Source organism: Stegostoma tigrinum, chromosome 9, assembly GCF_030684315.1.
Source record: "Stegostoma tigrinum isolate sSteTig4 chromosome 9, sSteTig4.hap1, whole genome shotgun sequence".
NCBI classification, from domain to species: Eukaryota; Metazoa; Chordata; class Chondrichthyes; order Orectolobiformes; family Stegostomatidae; genus Stegostoma; species Stegostoma tigrinum.
The window spans coordinates 40,821,813-40,848,213 of NC_081362.1; the positions used below are offsets into that span (position 1 = coordinate 40,821,813).

Genomic DNA, 26,401 nt, shown 5'->3' on the forward strand with positions numbered 1-26,401 from the left:
GTTCTCATGTTTATGGCTTAGTACAGCATCTTTCTTTATAAGAGTATCTGCAAAATGCTTATTACAATTGTAATTATGCAAGTAGCAATTTGGTAGTCAATTTGCCATTTTAATCCATAGACCACTTCTGGATTAAGTTCATCTTTCATGGGAGTTTTTTTTTCATGTTTAGTTTCAGCAAATTAAGAACTTGCGAAATAAACAAATTTCTGAAAGCATTTGTTCATTCGAACTTAACATTATACAGCAAATATGGTTTACGACTGTTAATGGCATTGATACCTCCTAGAAAACTGGCATTTTGGGCAAATTTATTGGGGCAATGAAAAAGAAATAGATAGCATTGAGGATGTAGTAAGTTTAAAATTTGGGGCAGTAAGGGTTAAGGATAGATACGAAAGAAGTGCTCAACAGTATAAAATGTCAAGGCTCCAGCAGACCTAAAATTAATGTTAATACCAGAAACATGGAGGTTGTTTGATTTTCTCTTGTGCAATTTGACTCTCAACTCTCCTACTTTACAATAGTGATTACAACAGAGAATGTCCTTTTTTTTGAAGTGTGAAACACTTTGGTCTACCCAACAGGTTGATTTGGTGTCATGTAATCACCAGTCTTTTTTTTGAGGGACGAAGGATTTTTTAAAACAAAGGGTTGCTGGAATCAGTATGAATGTGCAGACATGTCTCTTGGGTAGAAGTGGCCTCCTGTGTTTCAGTTTCTGTGATCTATGATTAAAAATATATTCAACATCATAAACTTGTAGGTTAACAAATATTTGCAAAAGACTAGCTATACTGGGAATGTCAAATTTTATTTGTAAATTTTACAAGTTGCTTGTGAAGTTGATTGTTTAGTGCACTGGCATTATTATGTTTGAAAAGTAAGTGAGGATGTAAAAATTAAACTGCTAGTTGCTATACAGTAAAGTTGTCACTTTTAAGATGCATTTTGCAGTATTTCCAATGTTGCAAAACAAGACACTTCAGTCATTTAAAAGAAAGTTTCACAAGATGTGGGTATTGCTGGTAATCCTTTTCGTCCAAAAAGTGACTGTCCTCTGAAATGGCATGAAAATTGAGTTATGTATACGTTAGACCAGTCAAGGGTGTCAAATGTCCTTTGCTAAACAATCAAAGTTAGAATTATGGTCACTATTACTGAGACTGGATTTCAAGTTCCCTTTGTCCTGTGTTGGATTTGAACCTACATTCTTTTGAACATTAGCCAATAGCAGAGTTTCTAGTTCTGTGATGACAACGCTATACCACCAGGTCCCATCAATACCTCCTTGATGTTCCAACTGTTGTTCTATTTTCTAGTTTGGTTAGTTGCCACACGCTTAGTAGCTGAAAAGAAATCACCAATTTTTACATTAATAATGTAAACAAAAAATTACTAATATTTAATGGAAATGCTACTTTTTAATAAGAGGCAAACCTTATAGCTGTAAGGAATACCAACACAACTAGAGCTGGAGAAGATTACAGAAATGAGGAGGGTTAAGGCCATGGAAGAATTTTAGAACTTTAGTTCTTTGGGGGATGATAGCCAATCTGAGTCAGTGAGGACATAATGGTGGGTGGTTAGAAATTAGTGCTGGATAGAATAGTAAAATCTGAATGCTGCAGTCAATAATTCTGCCATTAGAGAGTATTAGAATCTACAATTTTTAGATTTAAATTGCTTGTAACTGATTTTAAAGTTTTTTTTTAAACTAGTCCTCACCAAATCTATTTGTGAAATTCAAGATTATAGATAAATGTTTGCATAAATGCATCTAAAAGTTTGTGACCATATGGAAGTTACATTTTAACATTCTGTATTTCCTTTTTTATTTCGTAGGTTTGACAATGCATGCATCAATACTTGCATACATGTTTAACCTGGTAGAGGAAGGAAAAATATCAGTGCCTCTTAACCCGACAAATCCTGTCACTAATCATGTATTCATTCAGGATTATGTGGCCAATCTACTGAAATCTGCTTTTCCACATCTACAAGAGTATGTTGATTTTCACTTAAATAGCTTGTTTTAATCAATTATTATTTGACGACCTCGTCTGAATTTTCTCTTTTGTTTCAAACAGAGCACAAGTGAAATTATTTGTAACGGGGCTTTTCAGTTTAAATCAGGATATTGCAGCTTTTAAAGAGCATCTGAGAGATTTTCTTGTGCAAATCAAGGTAAAGAAGATTGAGACTATTCAAAAAAATTTGAGTTCTGTGAAATTGTGTACCAAGATAGTTATGAAAATGTCCAGGTTTCATTGAATGTATTAAAGAATAAAAATGGAAAGGTGAGATGTATTAACTGTTTGCGCTTGAGCTGATCTTACTAACAGGAAATTGAGTGGATGGGGGAAGCATAAAACAGTCAGGGCAGGCAGGAACAAAGTAGATGAGGCAGGACTGATAAAAGCATTTATATCAACGCGAGAAGCATGGCATGTAAAGCAGATGAACTCTGGGCATGTTTGGAAACATGAGACTGGGATATCATAGCAATTACAGAATTGTGGCTCGGGCATGGACAGGACTGGCAGCTTTAAAGTTCCAGGGTATAGATGCTGTAGGAAGGATAGAAAGAAGGGGCAAGAGAGAAGGGGGAGTGGTGTTGATTAGGGCTAACAGTATGGCTGTGGTTACGGAGGATATTTGTGGGAATATGTCTACGGCAGTTATTTGGATGGAATTGAGAAGAAAGGGATGATCATATTGGGATTATACTATTGAACCCACAGCCCCACCCCCATCAGGAAATTGAGAAGCAAATTTATAAGGAGATCTCCATTATCTGTAAGAATAATAAAGTGACTGTGGAAGGAGATTTTAGCTTTCCAAACGTAGACTGGGAATGTCATTGTGTTAAGGGCTTGGATGGAGAAGAATTTGTGTGTACAAGAAGATTTTGATTCAGTATGTGGTTGAACCTACTAGAGATGGTGCAAAACTTGACATGCCGTTGGGAAATAAGGCAGGGCAGCTGAGCTATTCAGCAAGGCTGGAAGGTATAGGAAATGCTGGATGACAAGAGAAGTTGAGATTTTTGTCAAGAGAAAGAAGGAAGCATACATTGGGTATAGACAGCACGGATCAAGTGAATCCCTAGAGGAGTGTAATGGCAGTAAGAATATTCTCAAGAGGGAAATCAGCAGGGCAAAAAGGAACATGAGCTCTCCTTAACACTATTTGGCAAGGCTAATCCAAAGGATTCTACAAATACGTTAAAGTCAAAAGGGTAACTAGGGAGAGTATTCCCTAGTACCCAATAGTACTCCCTAAAAGTCAGCAAGGTTAACCATGTGGAACTGCAGGAGGTGGGGGAGATACCAATCACGTATTTTGTCAGTGTTTACTGTGGAGAAGGATATGGAAGCTAGAGAATATTGGGGAATAAATAGCAATGTCTTAAAAAATGTCGATATTACGCAGCAAGAGGTACTGGACATCTTAAAATGCATAAAAGTGGGTAAATCCCCAGGACCTGATCAGGTGTATCCTAGGACTTTGTCGGAAGCCAGGGAAGTGATTGCTGGGCCCCTTGCTGAGATATTTGTATTATTGATGAGCAGTGAGGTGCTGGAAGACTGGAGATTGGCTAACGTGGTGCTGCTATTTAAGGAAGGTAGTCAGGAAAAGCCAGGGAACTATAGACCACTGAGCCTGACATCCATGTTGGGCAGGTTGTCGGGAGGGAATCCTGAGGGACAGGATCTACGTGTATTTTGAAAGGCAAAGACTGGTTAGGGATGGTCAACATGGCTTTGGGCATCAGAAATTGTTTCACTAACTTGAGGTTTCTTTTTGAAGAAGTAGTGAAGAGGATTGAAGGCAGAGTGGTGGATGTGATCAGTATGGACTTTAGTAAAACATTTGACATGCTTGCTCATGGTAGATTGTTTAGCAAAGTTAAATCACATGGAATACGGGGAGAACTCGCTATTTGGATACAGAGATAATGAGCTGTAGAGCTGGATGAACACAGCAGGTCAGGCAGCATCAGAAGAGCAGGAATGCTGATGTTTCGGGCCTAGACCCTCCTTTGGATACAGAATTTGGGTTGAAGGTAGAAGACAAGATGACGGTGGTGGAAGTTTGCTTTGCAGACTGGAGGCCTGTGACCAGCTGTGTCACATGGACTGGTGCTGGGTCCACTGCTTTTTGTCATGTATATAATGATATGAATGTGGATTTAAGAGGTATGGTTAATAAGTTTTGCAGATGACACCAAAGTTGGAGGTGTCCAATATATCCAATCAAGTACAACGGGACCATTGTGCTGAGGATGAGGCGCTGCACTTTGGAAAGGCAAATCATGGCAAGAATTATACACTTAATGGTGAAGTCCTGGGGAGTGTTGATGACCTTGGAGTGCAAGTTAATAGTTCCCTGAAAGTGGGGTTGCAGGTAGATAGCTTAGTGAAGAAGGCCTTTGGTATGTTTGACTTCATTGGTCTGTGCATTAAGTATAGGAGGTCATGTTGTGGCTGTACAGGACATTGGTTCGGCCACTATTGCAACACTGTTCAATTTTGGTCTCCCTGCAATAGAAAGTAGAATTTCATGATGTGAGCTAGAGTTGAAAGGGCAGACATTTTCCTTTCACTAAGTTGTACGGAGATTAAGTTGTGTGGTAGGTGTAGTTATCCTTTTAAATGGATACCTTCATTTAAAGCTTGCCTGCCTAACATTCACTAAACACTGTACAAAAGTTTCTCACATTTGACTTAGAGCTACACTATGGAATATGTTTTTACTGCATTCCCAGTAGTTAGTTTCAAAATGTTTTAGATTTGAATCCTAGAGTTGTTAGTTTTGTTCTAACAGCAAACTGGAGCCTGGTTTTGGGGTGGGTTAGGATTCTTGCTCATTTCTGGTTCTGATTTGCGTTTAAACAAAATGACAACATATAACGTGATAACATTTCAGCTTTGATATCTTACATGTTAAACTACTCCTCCAATACTTATAGGCGAGCACGTGAATGTGCATTTAAAGAAAGTATTCAGTTTGTAGCTTGTCCCGTCTAACCAAATATTGGAAATAGTAAGTGTGGAAACATAAATGGGCAACATCATTCGTATTGTTAATGTATCCATTTTATTTTGAGAGTTTCAATATAATGTTGCTTCCCACTTCCCTCTGCTGTGGCCTGAAATGCAGACGGCACACTTTCTCAATAGATATAGTAGGAATTGTGATGCTGGAGAATCTTAAGATAGCAAGGTGTAGAGCTGGATGAACACAGCAGGTCAAGCAGCATCAGGAAAGCTGATGTTTCGGGTCTGGCTCTAGACCTGAAACATCAGCTTTCCTGCTCCTTTGATGCTGCTTGGCCTGCTGTGTTCATCTAGCTCTACACCTTGTTATCACACTTTCTCAGTATTTCCTCTTCTGCTCTTGTCCTCTGATCTGAAGCCCATAATTCTTCCCCGCTAACCCGATTCTTGTTCCCAGTTTTTTATTCATCTTTTCCACCACTAAGGACTTGATCATTTTCTGGTTCTTGGCTTCTGTTCCAAACTTGTGCTGTGGTCCTTGGTGCCAACTAGTGGTATAAGTAGGTTAGTACAGCAAGATCTGCAATTTCAGCTGCTCCCTGATCCGCCTAGTCAGCATAAAACAATGGTACTTTGCAATTTTTTAAACAGTTACAGCATTTAATTTTTTATTTTCCTAAATATCCTTGAAATATTAATGTATGTACAGCATTTAATTTGAATTTTGAGAAATCTAATGTACAGAGTTACAGTATTTATTTTGTACGGTATTTCAGTGAAGAATGCATAGGGGGTACAATAATTCAACCAGTACATGGGTTTTTGAAATGTATCTTGTGCGGTAATAACCTCTTGCTTTAATATTGATTCCTGTGTGAACTTGTGATTCGTGTGAAATCTCAATTTTCAGGATGTAACTTCTTGAAATTTACTATATTGTTCTGAAAGAACATCACTTTGCTGTGTAACATAGGCAGAGTTGGTGTTTAGGAGTACTTCTATTTTAGTACAGGCCATTATGGCATAAGGGGCACTGGGATTGCTGTTCTGCAGCAGAAAAGTGGAATTATTCTAACTTCGTAAAAATCATTTATTAATTTTTTATTTTATTTTCTCCCTGTTAACAATGTTTTTGTCTGCAGGAATTTGCTGGGGAAGATAGTGCTGACTTATTCTTGGAAGAGAGAGAGGCTGCTTTACGACAAGCCCAAGAAGAAAAGCATAAACTTCAGATGTCTGTTCCTGGTATTCTTAACCCACATGAAATTCCAGAGGAAATGGTTGATTGAAATAAATGGAGTAAATCAAGTTGTGCTATTTCTTCTGTTCAGCCACCATTAATGTAGCTTTGCAGAAGGTAATTGCACATCTATGTGTGTTGACCAAAAACAATGCCAATATATGTATATTAAATCCTTTGTCACCTGGTAGCTCTTTTTACTTAGTATGCAATTTCTATAAGCAGTTTTCTTGTGTAATACCTTTTTTCCATTGTTATAAATTAAAAGTTTTGTCATCTTTGTTTAGATTTGCATGCAGTTGTATGAATTAAATCACTTCTTAAACATCACTTGCGCCCCATTTTATGGTTTCGGGAGGGGATAACAGAGGACAGCTGAAAAGTGGACTTTGCTTGTGCCTCTGCTTGCAAAGTGTACAACAGATATAGGAATTATTTTCTGTAAATGATCACCAATTTCTTAAATTGGGTATGTGTTACTTTGTTGTAGCATAGCCTTTTTTTTTGTTGGCAGCCTAGGAATTAAAGTGATCTCTGGGGAGGGGCAGGGGGGGTGAAGTGTTCAAAAGGGTTGTCTGTCAGGCATGTCCCAGTGCTGCTTATCAATTGTATCCTTGGGTAGATGGAAGAAATGGTAATGCTTGACTTGAATTAATGCAATTCTAGCCAGATGGGTTTGCGGCAAGATCATGTGCATATCATCCCAGTGTAAAGCATCTTGAATGACTTGGGAACATAGTACACTTGGTTATTTTTTATGAATTTTTTTTGTCTATGTATGTGCTGTCGCTTTGTCGACAACAGCTTTTTGTTTTCCTCAATGAGGAGTGTTGCTCATTTGTGAGCCTTCATTAATTCTAAGTGAAAGTGGTTAAATATTTATCGAGTTAGCATAGGCTGCATCTTTATAAACAGCTCATGGAAATACTGATGGCTTTTGAGATGACTTGTACTAATTTACATTGTTTACCATGCTGTGTAGTGCTTCAAGAACACTACTTAAGAGCAAAATAAATTTGGTTTACATTTAAAATCTGTCTTCTAATTTTGATATTGCTTGTTTTTCTCTAAAATAATAAATTTGACCCGAATTTCAATTGTTTCACAGTGGCACAATCAAATTTTGACAGGTGTTTTAACGTAACTGCCGATGGATAAATGTCAGTAATGAACTACATTTGCTAGTGTTTGGTGCACATTGAATTAGATCTTTTGCTTTGGATGACACTACAACTTCCTTTTCTTTGCTATAATGTACTATTCTGCAGAATGCATTACTAAGATCTGTGTTACATAAACAGACCATTTAGCCCACCTTATCGACAAGTTATGTTGACACCAGCCACCACCTACCCCTGCTTCCATTCAGCTGATCCTTATATTTCTTCCTTACTCACCTTATCTGTCTTCTACCACTGTCGTTCACCTCAATTGTTCAGTAGTAGTAAGTTGGCATTCTGACCTCTGCCTTTGCTTATCTACTTCAGTCACTGCAATATATTTATCTAGCATTAAAATAATTTGAGTCATCTGAAAATTTCTTGAGTTACTTGAATTTCTTGAATTCACTGAACTATCATAGCTGTAACCTCCTGAGGTCAACTTTTGGAAAATGAAATTTTGGGCAGAAGCCATTTTTATCTGCCCCATTAGAAGAAACATGCATGCACACAAGTCAAATTTTTATACATAATACAGAAATGTAATTCAACAACTTGGAAATAGATATAGAAGGAAAAAAGATGTCAAGCTTGAAAGAAACAATGAAGACTACAATCTTGGAAAAGATCTTAAGTCTGACAATTTTAACAATGGTGCAATGATGGAGAAATTGAGAGGTGCTGTGGTTTTGGTTAATGTCATCAAGGGGCAGCATGCTAATAAGAACTAGGATGAAGAACTTGAGGGTGGAAGTGAGAATAGCCATAATGATGCAGGAACAGGAGGCAAATTGAAGTGATATTGTGGTCATGTTTGGATAGATTAGTGTGGTGTCCATCTGGGTGGGACAATTATGTTACAGTGCTTGCATGGAGGGAGCGATTTAAGGGAGGAAAAAGGACAGTAAACCTTAATGAACTGCTGCAGTGCATTTGGTATGGAAACATTTTTGTTGTAAAAGTTTTGAATCTGCATTTTTTAAAAAATATGTTTTCACTTGGTCACAAAGTTCCTGATCAGGAAACTTGGAGATAGTTGTGTTCTTAAATGTCTGTTGTTTTTAGATGGAATGTATGGGTTTGAAAGGTACTGTCGAGGTTTGGTAAGTTGCAGGCGTGTATCTTGCAGACAGGACTCAATATTGCCACTGCAATAGTGGAGATTGAATGTTCACTTGGTGGTGGATGGGAAGGCACTTAAACAAGTATTTTCTCACTAATGACATCTAGCCTCTTGAATGTTGTTGGATCTGTACAAGATTAGTATTTCATCACACTTCTGACTTGTCCATGATGTTAGGCTTTGGGCAGTCAGGAGGTAGGTTACTTGCCTCAGAATTTCCAGGCTGTAATCTCGACTTAGCCACAATTACTCCTTATTTAGTTTCAAAATCTCACACCATTTCAAAATTGCAAAACTCATCAGCACCACCACTCTAAGTCTCTTCACAACTGACATCCTAGAGCCCGATACATTGTTTTATAAAATTTCTTCACCACCTTGAAGGTCTTAATGTTCTCCATATGGTGCCAGATTTTTTTACACCTTAAGTATACCTTAATTGCTTTTGTACTCCAGTCTATTATTAAAGCAAAGAATCACCCAAGCTGCCTACCAGCTCCAAAGGTTTTCGTACATACGCCACCGAATCTCTCTTCTGAACCATCTTGAAAATTGAATCATTTTAGAATGAGACGAAATATAAACTATCTGTCGAATGACTATTTTATACCTCTGCATGAAACTGTCCACCTGAAAGTCCAAATCACTTGAGATCTGGAAAAAGGAAAGAAAGAACAGTGAACCAACGCCCGGAGCTGGACTGGCCTGTCACTGTTCCAAAGTGGGTCAAGTATTACGTGTGGTAGCATGCCTTATGTGGAATTACTCTCAACGTAGAATTCTCAAGTTAGTGCCCGAGGCCCAACATACGTGCATAGGACATTGAATAGTACAGTCAGGAACAAGTCTTTGGCCCACTATGTCTGTGCTGATCCTGATGCCTTTCTAAGCAAATCACAAGTGCCTGCACATGGTCTATACCCCTCTCCTTTTGCTTGTGTCTGTTCAAATGCCCCTCAAATGTTGCTACTGTATCGACAACCACCACCCTAGCAACATGTTCCAGGCACCTACCACCCCCTGCGTTAAAATACTTGCTTTGCACATCTTTTAAACCCCCCCCCCCCCCACCCTAGTTTTTGACATTTCCACCCTGGGGAAAAAGAGTTTCCAATTGATCCATATCCTGCTGTATCCTTTGACAAAATTCTTCACTTTCTACAACTTCACCAACTTTGTCATCTGCGAACTTGCTAATCAGATCACCTATATTTTCTACATGTATATAAGCAACAAAGGTCCCAGCACTAATTTTTGTGGAACACCACTGGTCACAGGTCTCCAATCAGAAAACCCCACTCTACCACTACCTTCTGTATTCTATGAGCAAGCCAATTCTGTACCCAACTTGGCAACTCACCATATGACTTAAACCTTTGGACCATTTGTCAGAGGGACCCTGTCAAATTAATCAGTAAAATCCACGTAGAAACAGCATTTACTGCCCTACCCTCAGCAATTATCTTTGAGTTTTTTGAGGAAGTGACAATCAAAAGTGATATATGACCACCTCATGCTGTCCAGTAAGTCCATTCTTTTCCAAATGCAAGGAAATCCTGACTCTAAGTATCTTCAATAATTTCCCTATCACTGATGCAAGTGTCACTGCCCTATAACTTCCTGGGTTACTGCTATTGCCCATTTTAGAAAAGGAACAATATTGGCTAGTCTCCAGTCTTATGGGATCTTGCCTGTGGCTAAAGAGGAGACAAAGATGTCAAGGTCCCAGCAATCTCCTCCCTTGCCTTCCTCAATGTCCTAAGATAGGTCCCCACAGTCTGATGGGATCTATCTACCTTAATGTTTTTCAAGACACCCGGTACCACCACCTCAATATCAAACTACCCTGAAATATCAACATATCCCTTCCTAATCTTACCATCATCCATATCCCTTTCCATGGTGAATACTAATGCAAAGTACTTGTTACAGACCTCCATCAAAGTTTTGGCAAAGATCTACAGGTCAGGGTGGGGGGGAGGTTATTTACCTGCTTGCCGAGCTGGCTTTCGTTCTCCAATGAAGTGGTGCTATTATACTCTGCTTGGTATTTATACTGTTTGGTCCGTTATGGTGAGTTGTGTCATTTCTGGTTTTGATCTGTATACGTACATAAAAACCCATACGGATCATAGAACATAGATAGAACATTACAGCACAGTATAGGCCCTTCGGCCCTCTATGTTGTGCCGACCTGCCATACCAATCTGAAGCCCATCTAACCTACACTATTCCATGTACGTCCGTATGCTTGTCCAATGACGACTTAAATGTTGGCGAATCTACTACCGTTGCAGGCAAAGTGTTCCATACCCTTACTACTCTGAGTAAAGAAACTACCTCTGACATCTTTCCTATATCTTTCACCCCTTAATTTAAAGCTATGCCCCCTTGTGCTCGCCGTCACCATCCTAGGAAAAAGGGTCTCCCTATCCACCCTATCTAACCCTCTGATTATTTTATATGTCTCCATTAAGTCACCTCTCAACCTTCTTCTCTCTAACAAAAACAGCCTCATGACCCTCAGCTTTTCCTCATAAGACCTTCCCGCCATACCAGGCAACATCCTAGTAAATTTCCTCTGCACCCTTTCCACAGCTTCCACATCCTTCTTACAATGTGGTGACCAAAACTGTATGTAATACTCCAAGTGCGGCCGCACCAGAGTTTTGTACAGCTGCAGCATAACCTCTTGGTTCCGGAACTCGATCCCTCTATTAATAAAAGCTAAAACACTGTATCAGAGATAATGGGAACAGCAGATGCTGGAGAATCCAAGATAACAAAATGTGAGGCTGGATGAACACAGCAGGCCAAGCAGCATCTCAGGAGCACAAAAGCTGACGTTTCGGGCCTAGACCCTTCATCAGAGAGAGGGATCGGGTGAGGGTTCTGGAATAAATAGGGAGAGAGGGGGAGGCGGACCGAAGATGGAGAGAAAAGAAGATGGGTGGAGAGAGTATAGGTGGGGAGGTAGGGAGGGGATAGGTCAGTCCAGGGAAGACGAACAGGTCAAGGAGGTGGGATGAAGTTAGTAGGTAGATGGAGGTGCGGCTTGGGGTGGGAGGAAGGGATGGGTGAGAGGAAGAACAGGTTAGGGAGGCAGAGACAGGTTGGACTGGTTTTGGGATGCAGTGGGTGGAGGGGAAGAGCTGGGCTGTTTGTGTGGTGCAGTGGGGGGAGGGGACAAGCTGGGCTGGTTTAGGGATGCATTGGGGGAAGGGGAGATTTTGAAGCTGGTGAAGTCCACATTGATACCATTAGGCTGCAGGGTTCCCAAGCGGAATATGAGTTGCTGTTCCTGCAACCTTCGGGTGGCATCATTGTGGCAGTGCAGGAGGCCCATGATGGACATGTCATCTAAAGAATGGGAGGGGGAGTGGAAATGGTTGGCGACTGGGAGGTGCAGTTGTTTATTGCGAACTGAGTGGAGGTGTTCTGCAAAGCGGTCCCCAAGCCTCCGCTTGGTTTCCCCAATGTAGAGGGAGCCACACCGGGTACAGTGGATGCAGTATACCACATTGGCAGATGTGCAGGTGAACCTCTGCTTAATGTGGAATGTCATCTTGGGACCTGGGATAGGGGTGAGGGAGGAGGTGTGGGGGCAAGTGTAGCATTTCCTGCGGTTGCAGGGGAAGGTGCCGGGTGTGGTGGGGTTGGAGGGCAGTGTGGAGCGAACAAGGGAGTCACGGAGAGAGTGGTCTCTCCGGAAAGCAAACAGGGGTGGGGATGGAAAAATGTCTTGGGTGGTGGGGTCGGATTGTAGATGGCAGAAGTGTTGGAGGATGATGCGTTGTATCCGGAGGTTGGGGTGGTGTGTGAGAACGAGGGGGATCCTTTTTGGGCGGTTGTGGCGGGGGCGGGGTGTGAGGGATGTGTTGTGGGAAATACGGGAGACGCGGACAAGGGCGTTCTCGATCACTGTGGGGGGACGGTTGCGGTCCTTAAAGAACTTGGACATCTGGGATGTGCGGGAGTGGAATGTCTTATCGTGGGAGCAGATGCGGTGGAGGCGGAGGAATTGGGAATAGGGGTGGAATTTTTGCAGGAGGGTGGGTGGGAGGAGGTGTATTCTAGGTAGCTGTGGAAGTTGGTGGGCTTGAAATGGACATCAGTTACAAGCTGGTTGCCTGAGATGGAGACTGAGAGGTCCAGGAAGGTGAGGGATGTGCTGGAGATGGCCCAGGTGAACTGAAGGTTGGGGTGGAAGGTGTTGGTGAAGTGGATGAACTGTTTGAGCTCCTCTGGGGAGCAAGAGGTGGCGCCGATACAGTCATCAATGTACCGGAGGAAGAGGTGGGGTTTGGGGCCTGTGTAGGTGCAGAAGAGGGACTGTTCCACGTAACCTACAAAGAGGCAGGCATAGCTGGGGCCCATGCGGGTGCCCATGGCCACACCCGTAGTCTGTAGGAAGTGGGAGGAGTCAAAAGAGAAGTTGTTGAGGGTGAGGACGAGTTCGGCTAGGCGGATGAAGGTGTCGGTGGAGGGGGACTGGTCGGGCCTGCGGGACAGGAAGAAGCAGAGGGCCTTGAGGCCATCTGCATGCGGAATGCAGGTGTATAGGGACTGGACGTCCATGGTGAAGATGAGGTGTTGGGGGCCAGGGAATTGGAAGTCCTGGAGGAGGTGGAGGGCGTGGGTGGTGTCACGGGCGTAGGTAGGGAGTTCCTGGACCAAAGGGGAGAAAATGGAGTCCAGATAGGTGGAGATGAGTTCGGTGGGGAAGGAGCAGGCTGAGACCATGGGTCGACCAGGGCAGGCAGGTTTGTGGATTTTGGGAAGGAGATAGAAACGGGCCGTGCGGGGTTGGGGAACAATGAGGTTGGAGGCTCTGGGTGGGAGGTCCCCTGAGGATGAGGTCATGAAAGGTGTTGGAGATGATGGTTTGGTGCTCGGGTGTGGGGTCATGATCGAGGGGGCGGTAGGAGGTGGTGTCGGAGAGTTGGCGTCTGGCCTCGGCGATGTAGAGGTCAGTGCGCCATACTACCACTGCGCCACCCTTGTCTGCGGGTTTGATGGTGAGGTTGGGGTTGGAGCGGAGGGCTGCCCATTCTGCGGGGGAGAGGTTGGCTGGGTGAGTGGGGTGGAAAGGTTGAGGCAGTTAATCTCGACGGCAGTTGGAGATGAAGAGGTCGAGGGAGGGTAGGAGGCCTGGGGGTGGTGTCCAGGAGGAGGACTGGTGTTGGAAGCGGGTGAAGGGGTCAGTGGAGGGAGGGCTAGGCTCCCGGTTGAAGAAGTAGGCATGGAGGCGAAGGCGGCGGAAAAACTGCTCTATGTCCAATCGTGACTGGTATTCGTTGATGTGTGGTTGTAGGGGAACAAAGGTGAGCCTCTTACTAAGGACTGACCGTTCGTCCTCAGTCAGTGGGAGGTCTGGGGGGATGGTGAAGATGCGGCAGGGTTCAGTGTGCCTGTCTTCTCTGGGGTTGCTGGCTGTGGAGGTTGTGGGCGGAGCGATGAGGTCATGGGCCGTGGGCGGGGTTCCGTCGGCCGTGGGTCCTCCTCCTGGACACCATCCCCAGGCCTCCTACCCTCCCTCGACCTCTTCATCTCCAACTGCCGTCGAGACATTAACCGCCTCAACCTTTCCACCCCTCTCACCCACTCCAACCTCTCGCCTGCAGAACGGGCAGCCCTCCGTTCCAACCCCAACCTCACCATCAAACCCGCAGACAAGGGTGGCGCAGTGGCAGTATGGCGCACTGACCTCTACATCGCCGAGGCCAGACGCCAACTCTCCGACACCACCTCCTACCGCCCCCTCGATCATGACCCCACACCCGAGCACCAAACCATCATCTCCAACACCATTCATGACCTCATCACCTCAGGGGACCTCCCACCCACAGCCTCCAACCTCATTGTTCCCCAACCCCGCACGGCCCGTTTCTATCTCCTTCCCAAAATCCACAAACCTGCCTGCCCTGGTCGACCCATGGTCTCAGCCTGCTCCTGCCCCACCGAACTCATCTCCACCTATCTGGACTCCATTTTCTCCCCTTTGGTCCAGGAACTCCCTATCTACGTCCGTGACACCACCCACGCCCTCCACCTCCTCCAGGACTTCCAATTCCCTGGCCCCCAACACCTCATCTTCACCACAGACGTCCAGTCCCTATCCACCTGCATTCCGCATGCAGATGGCCTCAAGGCCCTCCGCTTCTTCCTGTCCCGCAGGCCCGACCAGTCCCCCTCATCCGCCTTGCCGAACTCGGCCTCACCCTCAACAACTTCTCTTTTGACTCCTCCCACTTACTACAGACTAAGGGGATAGCCATGGGCACCCGCATGGGCCCCAGCTATGCCTGCCTCTTTGTAGGTTACGTGGAACAGTCCCTCTTCTGCACCCACACAGGCCCCAAACCCCACCTCTTCCTCCGGTACATTGATGACTGTATCGGCGCCACCTCTTGCTCCCCAGAGGAGCTCGAACAGTTCATCCACTTCACCAACACCTTCCACCCCAACCTTCAGTTCACCTGGGCCATCTCCAGCACATCCCTCACCTTCCTGGACCTCTCAGTCTCCATCTCAGGCATACAGCTTGTAACTGATGTCCATTTCGAGCCCACCGACTCCCACAGCTACCGAGAATACACCTCCTCCCACCCACCCTCCTGCAAAAATTCCATCCCCTATTCCCAATTCCTCCGCCTCCGCCGCATCTGCTCCCACAATAAGACATTCCACTCCTGCACATCCCAAATGTCCAAGTTCTTCAAGGACCGCAACTTGCCCCCCACAGTGATCGAGAACGCCCTTGACCGCGTCTCCCGTATTTCCCGCAACACATCCCTCACACCCCGCCCCCGCCACAACCGCCCAAAGAGGATCCCCCTCGTTCTCACACACCACCCTACCAACCTCCGGATACAACGCATCATCCTCCGACACTTCCGCCATCTACAATCTGACCCCACCACCCAAGACATTTTTCCATCCCCACCCCTGTCTGCTTTCCGGAGAGACCACTCTCTCCGTGACTCCCTTGTTCGCTCCACACTGCCCTCCAACCCCACCACACCCGGCACCTTCCCCTGCAACCGCAGGAAATGCTACACTTGCCCCCACACCTCCTCCCTCACCCCTATCCCAGGTCCCAAGATGACATTCCACATTAAGCAGAGGTTCACCTGCACATCTGCCAATGTGGTATACTGCATCCACTGTACCCGGTGTGGCTCCCTCTACATTGGGGAAACCAAGCGGAGGCTCGGGGACCACTTTGCAGAACACCTCCGCTCAGTTCGCAACAAACAACTGCACCTCCCAGTCGCCAACCATTTCCACTCCCCCTCCCATTCTTTAGATGACATGTCCATCATGGGCCTCCTGCAGTGCCACAATGATGCCACCCGAAGGTTGCAGGAACAGCAACTCATATTCCGCTTGGGAACCCTGCAGCCTAATGGTATCAATGTGGACTTCACCAGCTTCAAAATCTCCCCTTCCCCCACCGCATCCCTAAACCAGCCCAGCTCTTCCCCTCCACCCACTGCATCCCAAAACCAGTCCAACCTGTCTCTGCCTCCCTAACCTGTTCTTCCTCTCACCCATCCCTTCCTCCCACCCCAAGCCGCACCCCCATCTACCTACTAACCTCATCCCACCTCCTTGACCTGTCCGTCTTCCCTGGACTGACCTATCCCCTCCCTACCATCCCACCTAAACTCTCTCCACCTTCGGTCCGCCTCCCCCTCTCTCCCTATTTATTCCAGAACCCTCACCCCATCCCCCTCTCTGATGAAGGGTCTAGGCCTGAAACGTCAGCTTTTGTGCTCCTGAGATGCTGCTTGGCCTGCTGTGTTCATCCAGCCTCACATTTTATTATCTAAAACACTGTATGCCTTCTTAACAGCTCTGTCAACCTGGGTGGCAACTTTCAAGGATCTGTGTACATGGACACCGAGATCTCTCTGCTCATCTACACTACTAAGAATCTTACCATTAGCTCAGTACTTTGCATTCCGGTTACTTCTACCAAAGTGCATCACCTCACACTTGTCTGCATTAAATTGCATTTGCCACCTCTCAGCCCAGCTCTGCAGCTTATCTATGTCTCTCTGCATCCTACAGCATCCTTCGTCACTATCCGAAACTCCACCGACCTTAGTGTCGTCTGCAAATTTACTAACCCGTCCTTCTACGCCCTCTTCCAGGTCGTTTATAAAAATGACAAACAGCAGTGAACCCAACACCAACCCTTGCGGTACACCACAAGTAACTGGACTCCAGGATGAACATTTCCCATCAACCACCACCCTCTGTCTTCTTTCAGCAAGCCAATTTCCAATCCAAACTGCTATATCTCCCACAATCCCATTCCTCCGCATTTTGTACAATAGCCTACTGTGGGGAACGTTATCGAAAGCCTTGCTCAAATCCATATACACCACATCAACCGGTTTACTCTCATCTACCTGTTTGGTCACGTTCTCAAAGAACTCAATAAGGTTTGTGAGGCATGACGTACCCTTCACAAAACCGTGCTGACTATCCCTAATCAAAGTATTCTTTTCTAGATGATTATAAATCCTATCTCTTATAACCTTTTCCAACACTTCACCAACAACTGAAGTAAGGCTCACTGGTCTATAATTACCAGGGTTGTCTCTACTCCCCTTCTTGAACAGGGAAACCACATTTGCTATCCTCCAGTCATCTGGCACTATTCCTGTAGACAATGACGAGTCAAAGATCAATGCCAAAAGCTTGACATTCTCCTCCCAGGCTTCCCAGAGGATCCTAGGATAAATCCCATCCGGCCCAGGGGACTTATCTATTTTCACACTCTGTCGGATTTCTAATACCTCTTCCTTGTGAACCTCAATCCCACCTAGTCTAGTAGCCTGTATCTCAGTATTCTCCTCGACAACTGTCGTTTTGTAGAGTGAATACTGTCGAAAAATATTCATTTAGTGCTTCCCCTATCTCCTCTGACTCCACACACAACTTCCCACTACTGTCCTTGATTGGCCCTAATCTTACTCTCAGAGGCTCAACTGATGATGTCACCTAGCATGGAGACAAAATGTCTGAACGAAAACAAGGCAGCTTGGCGAGCAAGTCAACAACCAGGCCTCCATCACTTTCTCTGGTTCCAAATATAAACTCTGCATTGTCCTCAAGTGAACCTACGTTTCCCTAGCTGCCATCTTGCTCCTACTGTATGTATAGAATGCCTTGGGATTGTCCTTAATCCTACTTGCCAAGAATATTTCATGTCCCCTTTTAGTCCTCCTAATCCCTCTCTTAAGCTCTTTTTCTGTTATATTCCTCACGGTCCTTGTCTGATTTCAGTTTTTAAAATTTTACACATACCTCTTTTTCTTTTTGACTGAATATTCAATATCTCTTGTCATTTGGGATTCCTGAATTCTGGCATCCTTGTCTTTCATCCTCCCAGGAACATGTTGGTCCTGAATTCTAATCAACTGGCTTTTAAAAGATTCCCATGTCAGATGTGGATTTATCCTCACAGCTGCCCACAATCCAATTTCTCCAGTTCCTGCTTAATTGTTGTAATTTAACATTTTCACTGAGGACCAGTGTTATCTTTATCCATAACCATCTTATAACCTATAGAATTATGATCACTGTCCCCAAAATGCTCTTCCATTGCAACTTTGATCACCTGGCCAGGCTTATTCCCCAATACAAGGACTGGTACAGCCTCTTCTCTAGTTTGACTATCTACATATTGTTTCAAGAAACCCTCCTGTATGCTCCTAACAAATTCTGCACCATATAAGCCACAAGGGCTTATTGTGCAGGGATTCCAAGTGAAATATGTGGTGCTGTTCTGGCAACCTTCACTCGGTTCGCTCTAAACAACTGCACCTCCCAGTTGCGAACCATTTCGACTTCCCCTCCCACTCCTCAGACGACACATCCATCCTGGCCTCCAGCAATGCCACAATGATGCCACCTGAAGGTTGCAGGAACAGCATCTTATATTTTGCTTGGAACCCTGCAGCCCAATGATATCAATGTGGCCTTTACAAGCTTCAAAATTTCCCTGTCCCAGACCGCATCCCAAAACCAGCCCAGCTCGTCCCTGCCTCCTTAACCTGTCCGTCCTTCCTCCCACTTATCCACTGCTCCCACCCTCACCTCCTACCTACCAGCCTTATCCCGCCTCCTTGACCTGTCCGTTCTGCCTGGGCTGACCTATCCCCACCCTAACTACCCACCTACACTATCCTTTACTGGCTCCATCCCCACCTCTTTGACCTGTTTATGTCCTCTTCACCTATCTGCTCCTTTATCCATCTTCCATCCGCCTTCACCTCCCTCTCTATTTATTTCAGAATCCCCTTCCCCTTCCCCATTTCTGAAGAAGGGTCCAGAACCGAAACGTCAGCTTTCCCACGCCTCTGATGCTGCTTGGCCGACTGTGTTCATCCAGCTCGACACCTTGTTATCTCATGGTCAAAGAACACCCTTGTATGTGTCCAGTTCTGGCCACCAAGAAACTCGGAAGACATTCAGCCACCAGAGGTAGTGAAGTGAAAAGCCAATTTGTACAAGTAAAAGCAAAATACTGGGAATCTGAAACAAAACAAAGTGCTGAAATACTCAAGTGAAATCTGCATAGAGTGAAAGAGTTATGACTGTATCTGTAGTGCCAACCATCTGAGTTATAAGAATAAACTGGAGATACTCAGGCTTTTCAGCCTTAATTGAAATATCAAGAATGATCTTATATAGAGGTATATAATAGTGACCAAAAGTGAAAAAATTCACACCACTGCTACAACTTGAATTCAGAGCAGGATAAAGGATTAAATTTGCATTATTCTAAACCAGTAATCAACATTTGGAATGGACTTCTATTGGTGGTAAGAAACAACTACTTGTAACATTGATAGAGGAGGTGAGGAGAAATGTTGATACGTAGGGTGCTCTTAGTTGGATGAATTAATTTTAAAAATAGTTTTTTTTTGGCAAGTATGTTGAACCCTTGTTTCAATAAAACATTGCTTGTGGGGTTGTCACTTTCTCCAAATGAAGCACTCGTTCTGTCTGTCAAAAACAAACTGATTGGGAAGCAGAAGCAAATTTAGGCGTGGGGATTTATTTTGTTGACCTTAAAACATAAAATCTGCCAAATCTTTAGAGTGGCAAATTGAAAATATTAGCATTCCAAAACCTGACTGTCTCTCGAAAAAGACGGAGTATGAAATATGTTAAAATACCACATTTCTTATTGTTATTATTTGTTACATTATGCCCAACTATCTGCAGACAATATCATTGTTGCATGACTTCAAGATCTTTATGCAAATAGGATGTAATGTTTAAGTATGGACACTATTATGATCCTAGCAATGCGAAATACCAGGCTTCGTCAAATTTGTTTTCTTTTTGCCCCCGGCTTCATCTTCTTCTGGGACTCTCCTGAACTCTAAGTTCCCAGAGGCTCTAAACAACATTTCACATGCTGTGTTTCTGCAACATTACAGCTCCAAACTGTATTTAGTCCTAACTTAGCAAACACACATAAAACGAGAGAATCTGCTTAAGCTCTACTCATCTCAGCTCCATACCCACATAGCCTGTTCTGTGATATTCGTAACATGATTTAATTATAATTAATTCTTTGATTTGATGAAGTAAATGGTTTCATAACTACTAAGTTCACTAAATGTTTTTCGTGAATTTAAACTTAACTCCCAAAACAAAAAATCTCTATGGAATGTCATTATTGTAAGGAGAGTAGACACATGCTTTATGTGATATATTTTAATGACCTAAACTTGGGTGTAGGGGGGAAAATTTCAAAATTTGCAGATGGCAATTTTTACAAGTATGGTGAATTGAGAGGAGGATCATGTTAATTTTCATGAGGTCATAGGTGGGCTGGTGGAAAAGCAAGGAAGTAACATTTTAAATTCAATTCAGAGTAATGTGATTTAATTTGCTCAGAGAGATGAGCAAGGGTAATATAAAGTGTACAATTTCAAAAATGGATACATGAGCAAAGGGAGTTCAAGGTAACTGCTCAAATTGTTGAAAGTGGCACGAAAGGTCAGGAAAGCGGTCAAATTTTATAAACATAGGCATAGAGTGTGAAAGTAATGGAAGTTACAATAAAACTGGATTTAAAAAATGCTGGTTCAGCCTCAAGTGGAATTTGGTGTCCACTTCTGTAGCTCGGCAATTAACAGCTCCTTCTGATAATCTCTTAAGGTTAAGCCTGAACTCTGGGTGCAAGTTGATGAAAGCTTGCAACTCTTCTACTTTAATCGTCCTGTAATGCTGATAAATACACATATTTGAGAAACTTTCTCGCCTTTAGTCAGTATGCACTTACAAATGTCAGTACCCTGCTCCTTCCCTTTAATTGGTATAATTCACAGGTCCCTCAGAACTCTATTGGGTGCAATGTTGTGACATCAGCTGCTGATTACCACTTGTCTGCTTCGACTGCTGTAACCTACTGCACTGAAAATCACATTTCTTAAAAACAAAGATCACACCTATGACATAGGTTGTTGCCAAAAAGACTGCCCAAATCTAAGTTCTTACATCTTATAACAATTTCATGAATGCTTCATTAACATATAAAGGCAGTTTTCATGGGTGAAGGTCCTGGCTATATCAGGTCAATTTGGCCTTAATCAAATGGGGATTGGGATAAACATTTGCAAGGAATATGGGCCGCATTGACGGTATAGCTCCAAACCTGTAGATGTATTTACTTTTCTAAAATTTATAGATGCATATTTATTTCAATGGTCTGCTGTCTGTGTAATAAAAAAATCAGTGTGTGTGTCAAGTTTCTCATGTACCATGGAACGTTGCAAAGGAGAACTTGGCCAGGATCTGAAAAGCTTTTGCTCTTAAATACTGGCTTCTTTGAATTGAATGTATTGTTGCTAAAAGACCAGCTACAGTTCTGGGCATCAGATTTTCACTCATTGGCGGTCCTTTGCAATGAGGATAACACTCTTCCACCCTCAGGGTGAGTTTGTAGGTGACCATCTTAAGGGTGGAGAAGGTGCCTGTGAGAGAATTCTTTTAACGTGGTGAAACTATTGCACACAGAAAGACGTGAAAACATCGTGACATTGCAGGAAAGATTCAAATGTCAGGACGAATTTCAGAAACATTGTTTGGATTGGATAACCTGGGACTGTTTTTTCCTTGAAGTTGAGGTTGAGAAGAAATTTGATAGAGGTGTTCAAAAAAGTCATGAAGAGTCGGGCCGAGTATGCTGGGAGAATCTGTTTTCATTGATGCAAGAACTTATTTAAGGTTGGAAAAATAAGCAAGAATAACATGATTAAAAAATACATTATGTGGTTAGGGTCTCGAATTCATTGCCTAAAAGTGGTAAAGGACCGACTGAATCGTTACTTTCGAACGAGAATGGGACCATTATCTGAAAATTAAAAAAAATGCAGGGCTACGTGAACAGGTAGAAGAATGGAGCTTGCTCTTGCAGCGCATGCGCATGCACGGCGGGCCAAACCTGTACTTTGGAGAGAGATAATACAATGTGAGGCTGGATGAACACAGCAGGCCAAGCAGCATCTCAGGAGCACAAAAGCTGACGTTTCGGGCCTAGACCCTTCATCAGAGAGGGGGATGGGGAGAGGGAACTGGAATAAATAGGGAGAGAGGGGGAGGCGGACCGAAGATGGAGAGTAAAGAAGATAGGTGGAGAGAGTATAGGTGGGGAGGTAGGGAGGGAATAGGTCAGTCCAGGGAAGACGGACAGGTCAAGGAGGTGGGATGAGGTTGGTAGGTAGATGGGGGTGCGGCTTGGGGTGGGAGGAAGGGATGGGTGAGAGGAAGAACCGGTTAGGGAGGCAGAGACAGGTTGGACTGGTTTTGGGATGCAGTGGGGGGGGGGGGGAAAGAGCTGGGCTGGTTGTGTGGTGCAGTGGGGGGAGGGGACGAACTGGGCTGGTTTAGGGATGCAGTAGGGGAAGGGGAGATTTTGAAACTGGTGAAGTCCACATTGATACCATATGGCTGCAGGGTTCCCAGGCGGAATATGAGTTGCTGTTCCTGCAACCTTCGGGTGGCATCGGGATACGCGGTCAAGGGCATTCTCGATCACTGTGGGGGGAAAGTTGCGGTCCTCCCACTTCCTACAGACTAAGGGGGTGGCCATGGGCACCCGCATGGGCCCCAGCTATGCCTGCCTCTTTGTAGGTTACGTGGAACAGTCCCTCTTCTGCACCTACAGAGGCCCCAAACCCCACCTCTTCCTCCGGTACATTGATGACTATATCGGCGCCGCCTCTTGCTCCCCAGAGGAGCTCGAACAGTTCATCCACTTCACCAACACCTTCCACCCCAACCTTCAGTTCACCTGGGCCATCTCCAGCACATCCCTCACCTTCCTGGACCTCTCAGTCTCCATCTCAGGCAACCAGCTTGTAACTGATGTCCATTTCAAGCCCACCGACTCCCACAGCTACCTAGAATACACCTCCTCCCACCCACCCTCCTGCAAAAATTCCATCCCCTATTCCCAATTCCTCCGCCACCGCCGCATCTGCTCCCACGATAAGACATTCCACTCCCGCACATCCCAGATGTCCAAGTTCTTTAAGGACCGCAACTTTCCCCCCACAGTGATCGAGAATGCCCTTGACCGCGTCTCCCGTATTTCCCGCAACACATCCCTCACACCCCGCCCCCGCCACAACCACCCTAAGAGGATCCCCCTCGTTCTCACACACCACCCTACCAACCTCCGGATACAACGCATCATCCTCCGACACTTCCGCCATTTACAATCCGACCCCACCACCCAAGACATTTTTCCATCCCCACCCGTCTGCTTTCCAGAGAGACCACTCTCTCCGTGACTCCCTTGTTCGCTCCACACTGCCCTCCAACCCCACCACACCCGGCACCTTCCCCTGCAACCGCAGGAAATGCTACACTTGCCCCCACACCTCCTCCCTCACCCCTATCCCAGGTCCCAAGATGACATTCCACATTAAGCAGAGGTTCACCTGCACATCTGCCAATGTGGTATACTGCATCCACTGTACCCGGTGTGGCTCCCTCTACATTGGGGAAACCAAGCGGAGGCTCGGGGACCACTTTGCAGAACACCTCCGCTCAGTTCGCAACAAACAACTGCACCTCCCAGTCGCCAACCATTTCCACTCCCCCTCCCATTCTTTAGATGACATGTCCATCATGGGCCTCCTGCAGTGCCACAATGATGCCACCCGAAGGTTGCAGGAACAGCAACTCATATTCCGCTTGGGAACCCTGCAGCCATATGGTATCAATGTGGACTTCACCAGTTTCAAAATCTCCCCTTCCCCTACTGCATCCCTAAACCAGCCCAGTTCGTCCCCTCCCCCCACTGCACCACACAACCAGCCCAGCTCTTTCCCCCCCCCACTGCATCCCAAAACCAGTCCAACCTGTCTCTGCCTCCCTAACCGGTTCTTCGTCTCACCCATCCCTTCCTCCCACCCCAAGCCACACCCCCATCTACCTACTAACCTCATCCCACCTCCTTGACCTGTCCGTCTTCCCTGGACTGACCTATCCCCTCCCTACCATCCCACCTAAACTCTCTCCACCTTCGGTCCGCCTCCCCCTCTCTCCCTATTTATTCCAGAACCCTCACCCCATCCTCTCTCTGATGAAGGGTCTAGGCCTGAAACGTCAGCTTTTGTGCTCCTGAGATGCTGCTTGGCCTGCTGTGTTCATCCAGCCTCACATTTTATTATCTTGGAATTCTCCAGCATCTGCAGTTCCCATTATCTTTGGAGAGAGATGATGGGAACTGCAGATGCTGGAGAATCCGAGATAACAAAGTGTGAAGCTGTATGAACACAGCAGGCCAAGCAGCATCTCAGGAGCACAAAAGCTGACGTTTCGGGCTTAGACCCTTCATCAGAGAGGAATGGTGAAGGGTCTAGGCCCTAAACGTCAGCTTTTGTGTTCCTGAGATGCTGCTTGGCCTGCTGTGTTCATACAGCTTCACACTTTATTACAAACCTGTACTTTAATCACTCAGTGATTTTAGGTAGATTTTATAAGTCAAGCCAATTGAACACTAAATCAATTATTTTGAAAGGAAACTATCAAATTTCTGCACGAAACAGGACATTAATTTCAATCGGAGTTGCACAGCTTATGGACGGATTGATTATACCACCATCTGAAACAGGGGTCGAGTTTGCTGAACTGAATGAGTGGTCTTTTGCCCTTTTCTGTAAATACGTTCATCTGAAAATGAAACTAACTGCTTCGCCAACGGAAGTTTCAGCTTACTAAGCGAACGAGCAATGAGGGAAATAGCACCGTTAACAGCACAAGTCCTGTTTCATCCGGTTATAACTTCTTTTCGAGACACTCACATTTCTCTTCGTCGTTTATCAGGCTGGGCGAGGTTAGGTTACGTTGCCGTGGCAATGACATGTTGACCGCGTGCGCCACCTGTGGCAGGGAGGGGTGGCCATCTTGGGCGCTGCGTGAGGTGCTCGACGCAGGGAAAGGATCCGATTGTTGGCGGAAACATCCGAAGCTGCTCGTCGGACTTGTCCAAATCAAAATGGCGCGGAGGTTCGAGCTGGTCGTTGTGGTGCGGATCGGTTAATTTGCATTCAGATTTTTTTCTCCCTTTCCCTCCCTTCCCCCTCCCTCAGCACCTTTTCAAAACAACGAACGGTCGCAGAACAAACAATTGAACTTAACAAGAAGCTTTAGGGCAGATAAATGGTTAATTTAGTGAAAGATGTGCGAAAACTGTGCAGAGCTGCTTGACGTGTTAAATGCAAGTAAGTGGTAAAATTATCTCCTCATTGCTGCATAGGCCTGGAGGTATTTGTGTGAAAAATAATAATCTGCAGTAATGCATAGCCATTGGTTCCGGCCTATGTGTCTTTAGCTTTCATGCAGGCCTAGACTCTCTTAAAAGTGCTCCGGTCATTCAAAGCGTTTTGTACTGAAATGTTTCTTTCCTTCTTTGCCATCAAGATCTGTGATGTACAGTAGTTAGTGTTTACTTTAAGTTTTCTGTAATATTATTAAATGAAATCGTGCATAAATGGTTTAGAGCTTTTGTGGCCTAATGTCAGGCTGACGAGGATAGACTGATTTTGTTTTACTCAAATGCCTAGTATAATGCGTATCAATTACACATTGCTTTGAGTACTATAATTTAGTATTTCGGGAAAATGCGTTATTGATATTAAATTGAGATGTATTGCATTGCTTGAGAGATTCTGGACTTGGCAGCTAAACCGTATGGAGGCAATAGGTAGATTTTAGGATGAACCCGCTTCGATGTCACTTTGTGACTATTGATTAATAGCTGATGAGGATATTTAATCAGTCACTTAAAATCAGTTTGCATCATTAGAAGATGGATTTTATTTTTTATTTGAATAATAACTTTGCAGACTTGCTGGCACTGATGTTTAAAATTGTTGATCTTAGTAAGTGCACACACCATGATCTCTTTTAGATTGTCACGTAGGGATACTTACTTAGGGACACTTTGGAAAGTGGTGAGCAAAACACTGGTTGTGTTGAGTGAATTTATTTGTTGGTTCTACATATTCATCTTAGTTCTTTAGGAAATGAAGTTAGCAAAAAGTTACCAGCATGTAATTATCAATTCACTTAGTTATGTGTTATTCATATACTTCCTTGCATATTCAAAGAGACAACTGAATAATTGAAAAATGTTTTTGTTAAAAATAAGCACAGAATTGAAGATTCTAATACATTAGAAGTTATGCCTTCCTTGTAGGCAGATTTTATTCAATAGGTTTTACTTTCTGTAAATTGTGACAAAAGATTTGCTGTCCTTAGAATTCTCTCATCAGGTGCTAATGAAGATCACGAAATAATTGGACATCTTACTAGAATTCTTTAACGGCAG

General features: G+C 44.5%; 2 protein-coding genes across 6 annotated transcripts in view; both read left to right on the forward strand.

The window, feature by feature from the left end:
* Positions 1 to 7,276, forward strand: part of LOC125455092 (exportin-1) — a 72,800-nt gene extending 65,524 nt beyond the window's left edge. For all 5 annotated transcript variants that reach the window (XM_048536644.1, XM_048536646.2, XM_048536643.1 and 2 more), the window contains 3 exons: positions 1,846 to 2,005; positions 2,091 to 2,187; positions 6,146 to 7,276. In XM_048536644.1, coding sequence (XP_048392601.1) covers positions 1,846 to 2,005; positions 2,091 to 2,187; positions 6,146 to 6,292 — 404 coding nt within the window. In that variant the 3' untranslated portion in view covers positions 6,293 to 7,276. The remainder of the gene's footprint in view (positions 1 to 1,845; positions 2,006 to 2,090; positions 2,188 to 6,145) is intronic.
* Positions 7,277 to 25,041: 17,765 nt separating this feature from the next.
* Positions 25,042 to 26,401, forward strand: part of usp34 (ubiquitin specific peptidase 34) — a 329,850-nt gene continuing 328,490 nt past the window's right edge. Inside the window, exon 1 of the mRNA XM_059648851.1 lies at positions 25,042 to 25,292. Coding sequence (XP_059504834.1) covers positions 25,250 to 25,292 — 43 coding nt within the window. The 5' untranslated portion in view covers positions 25,042 to 25,249. The remainder of the gene's footprint in view (positions 25,293 to 26,401) is intronic.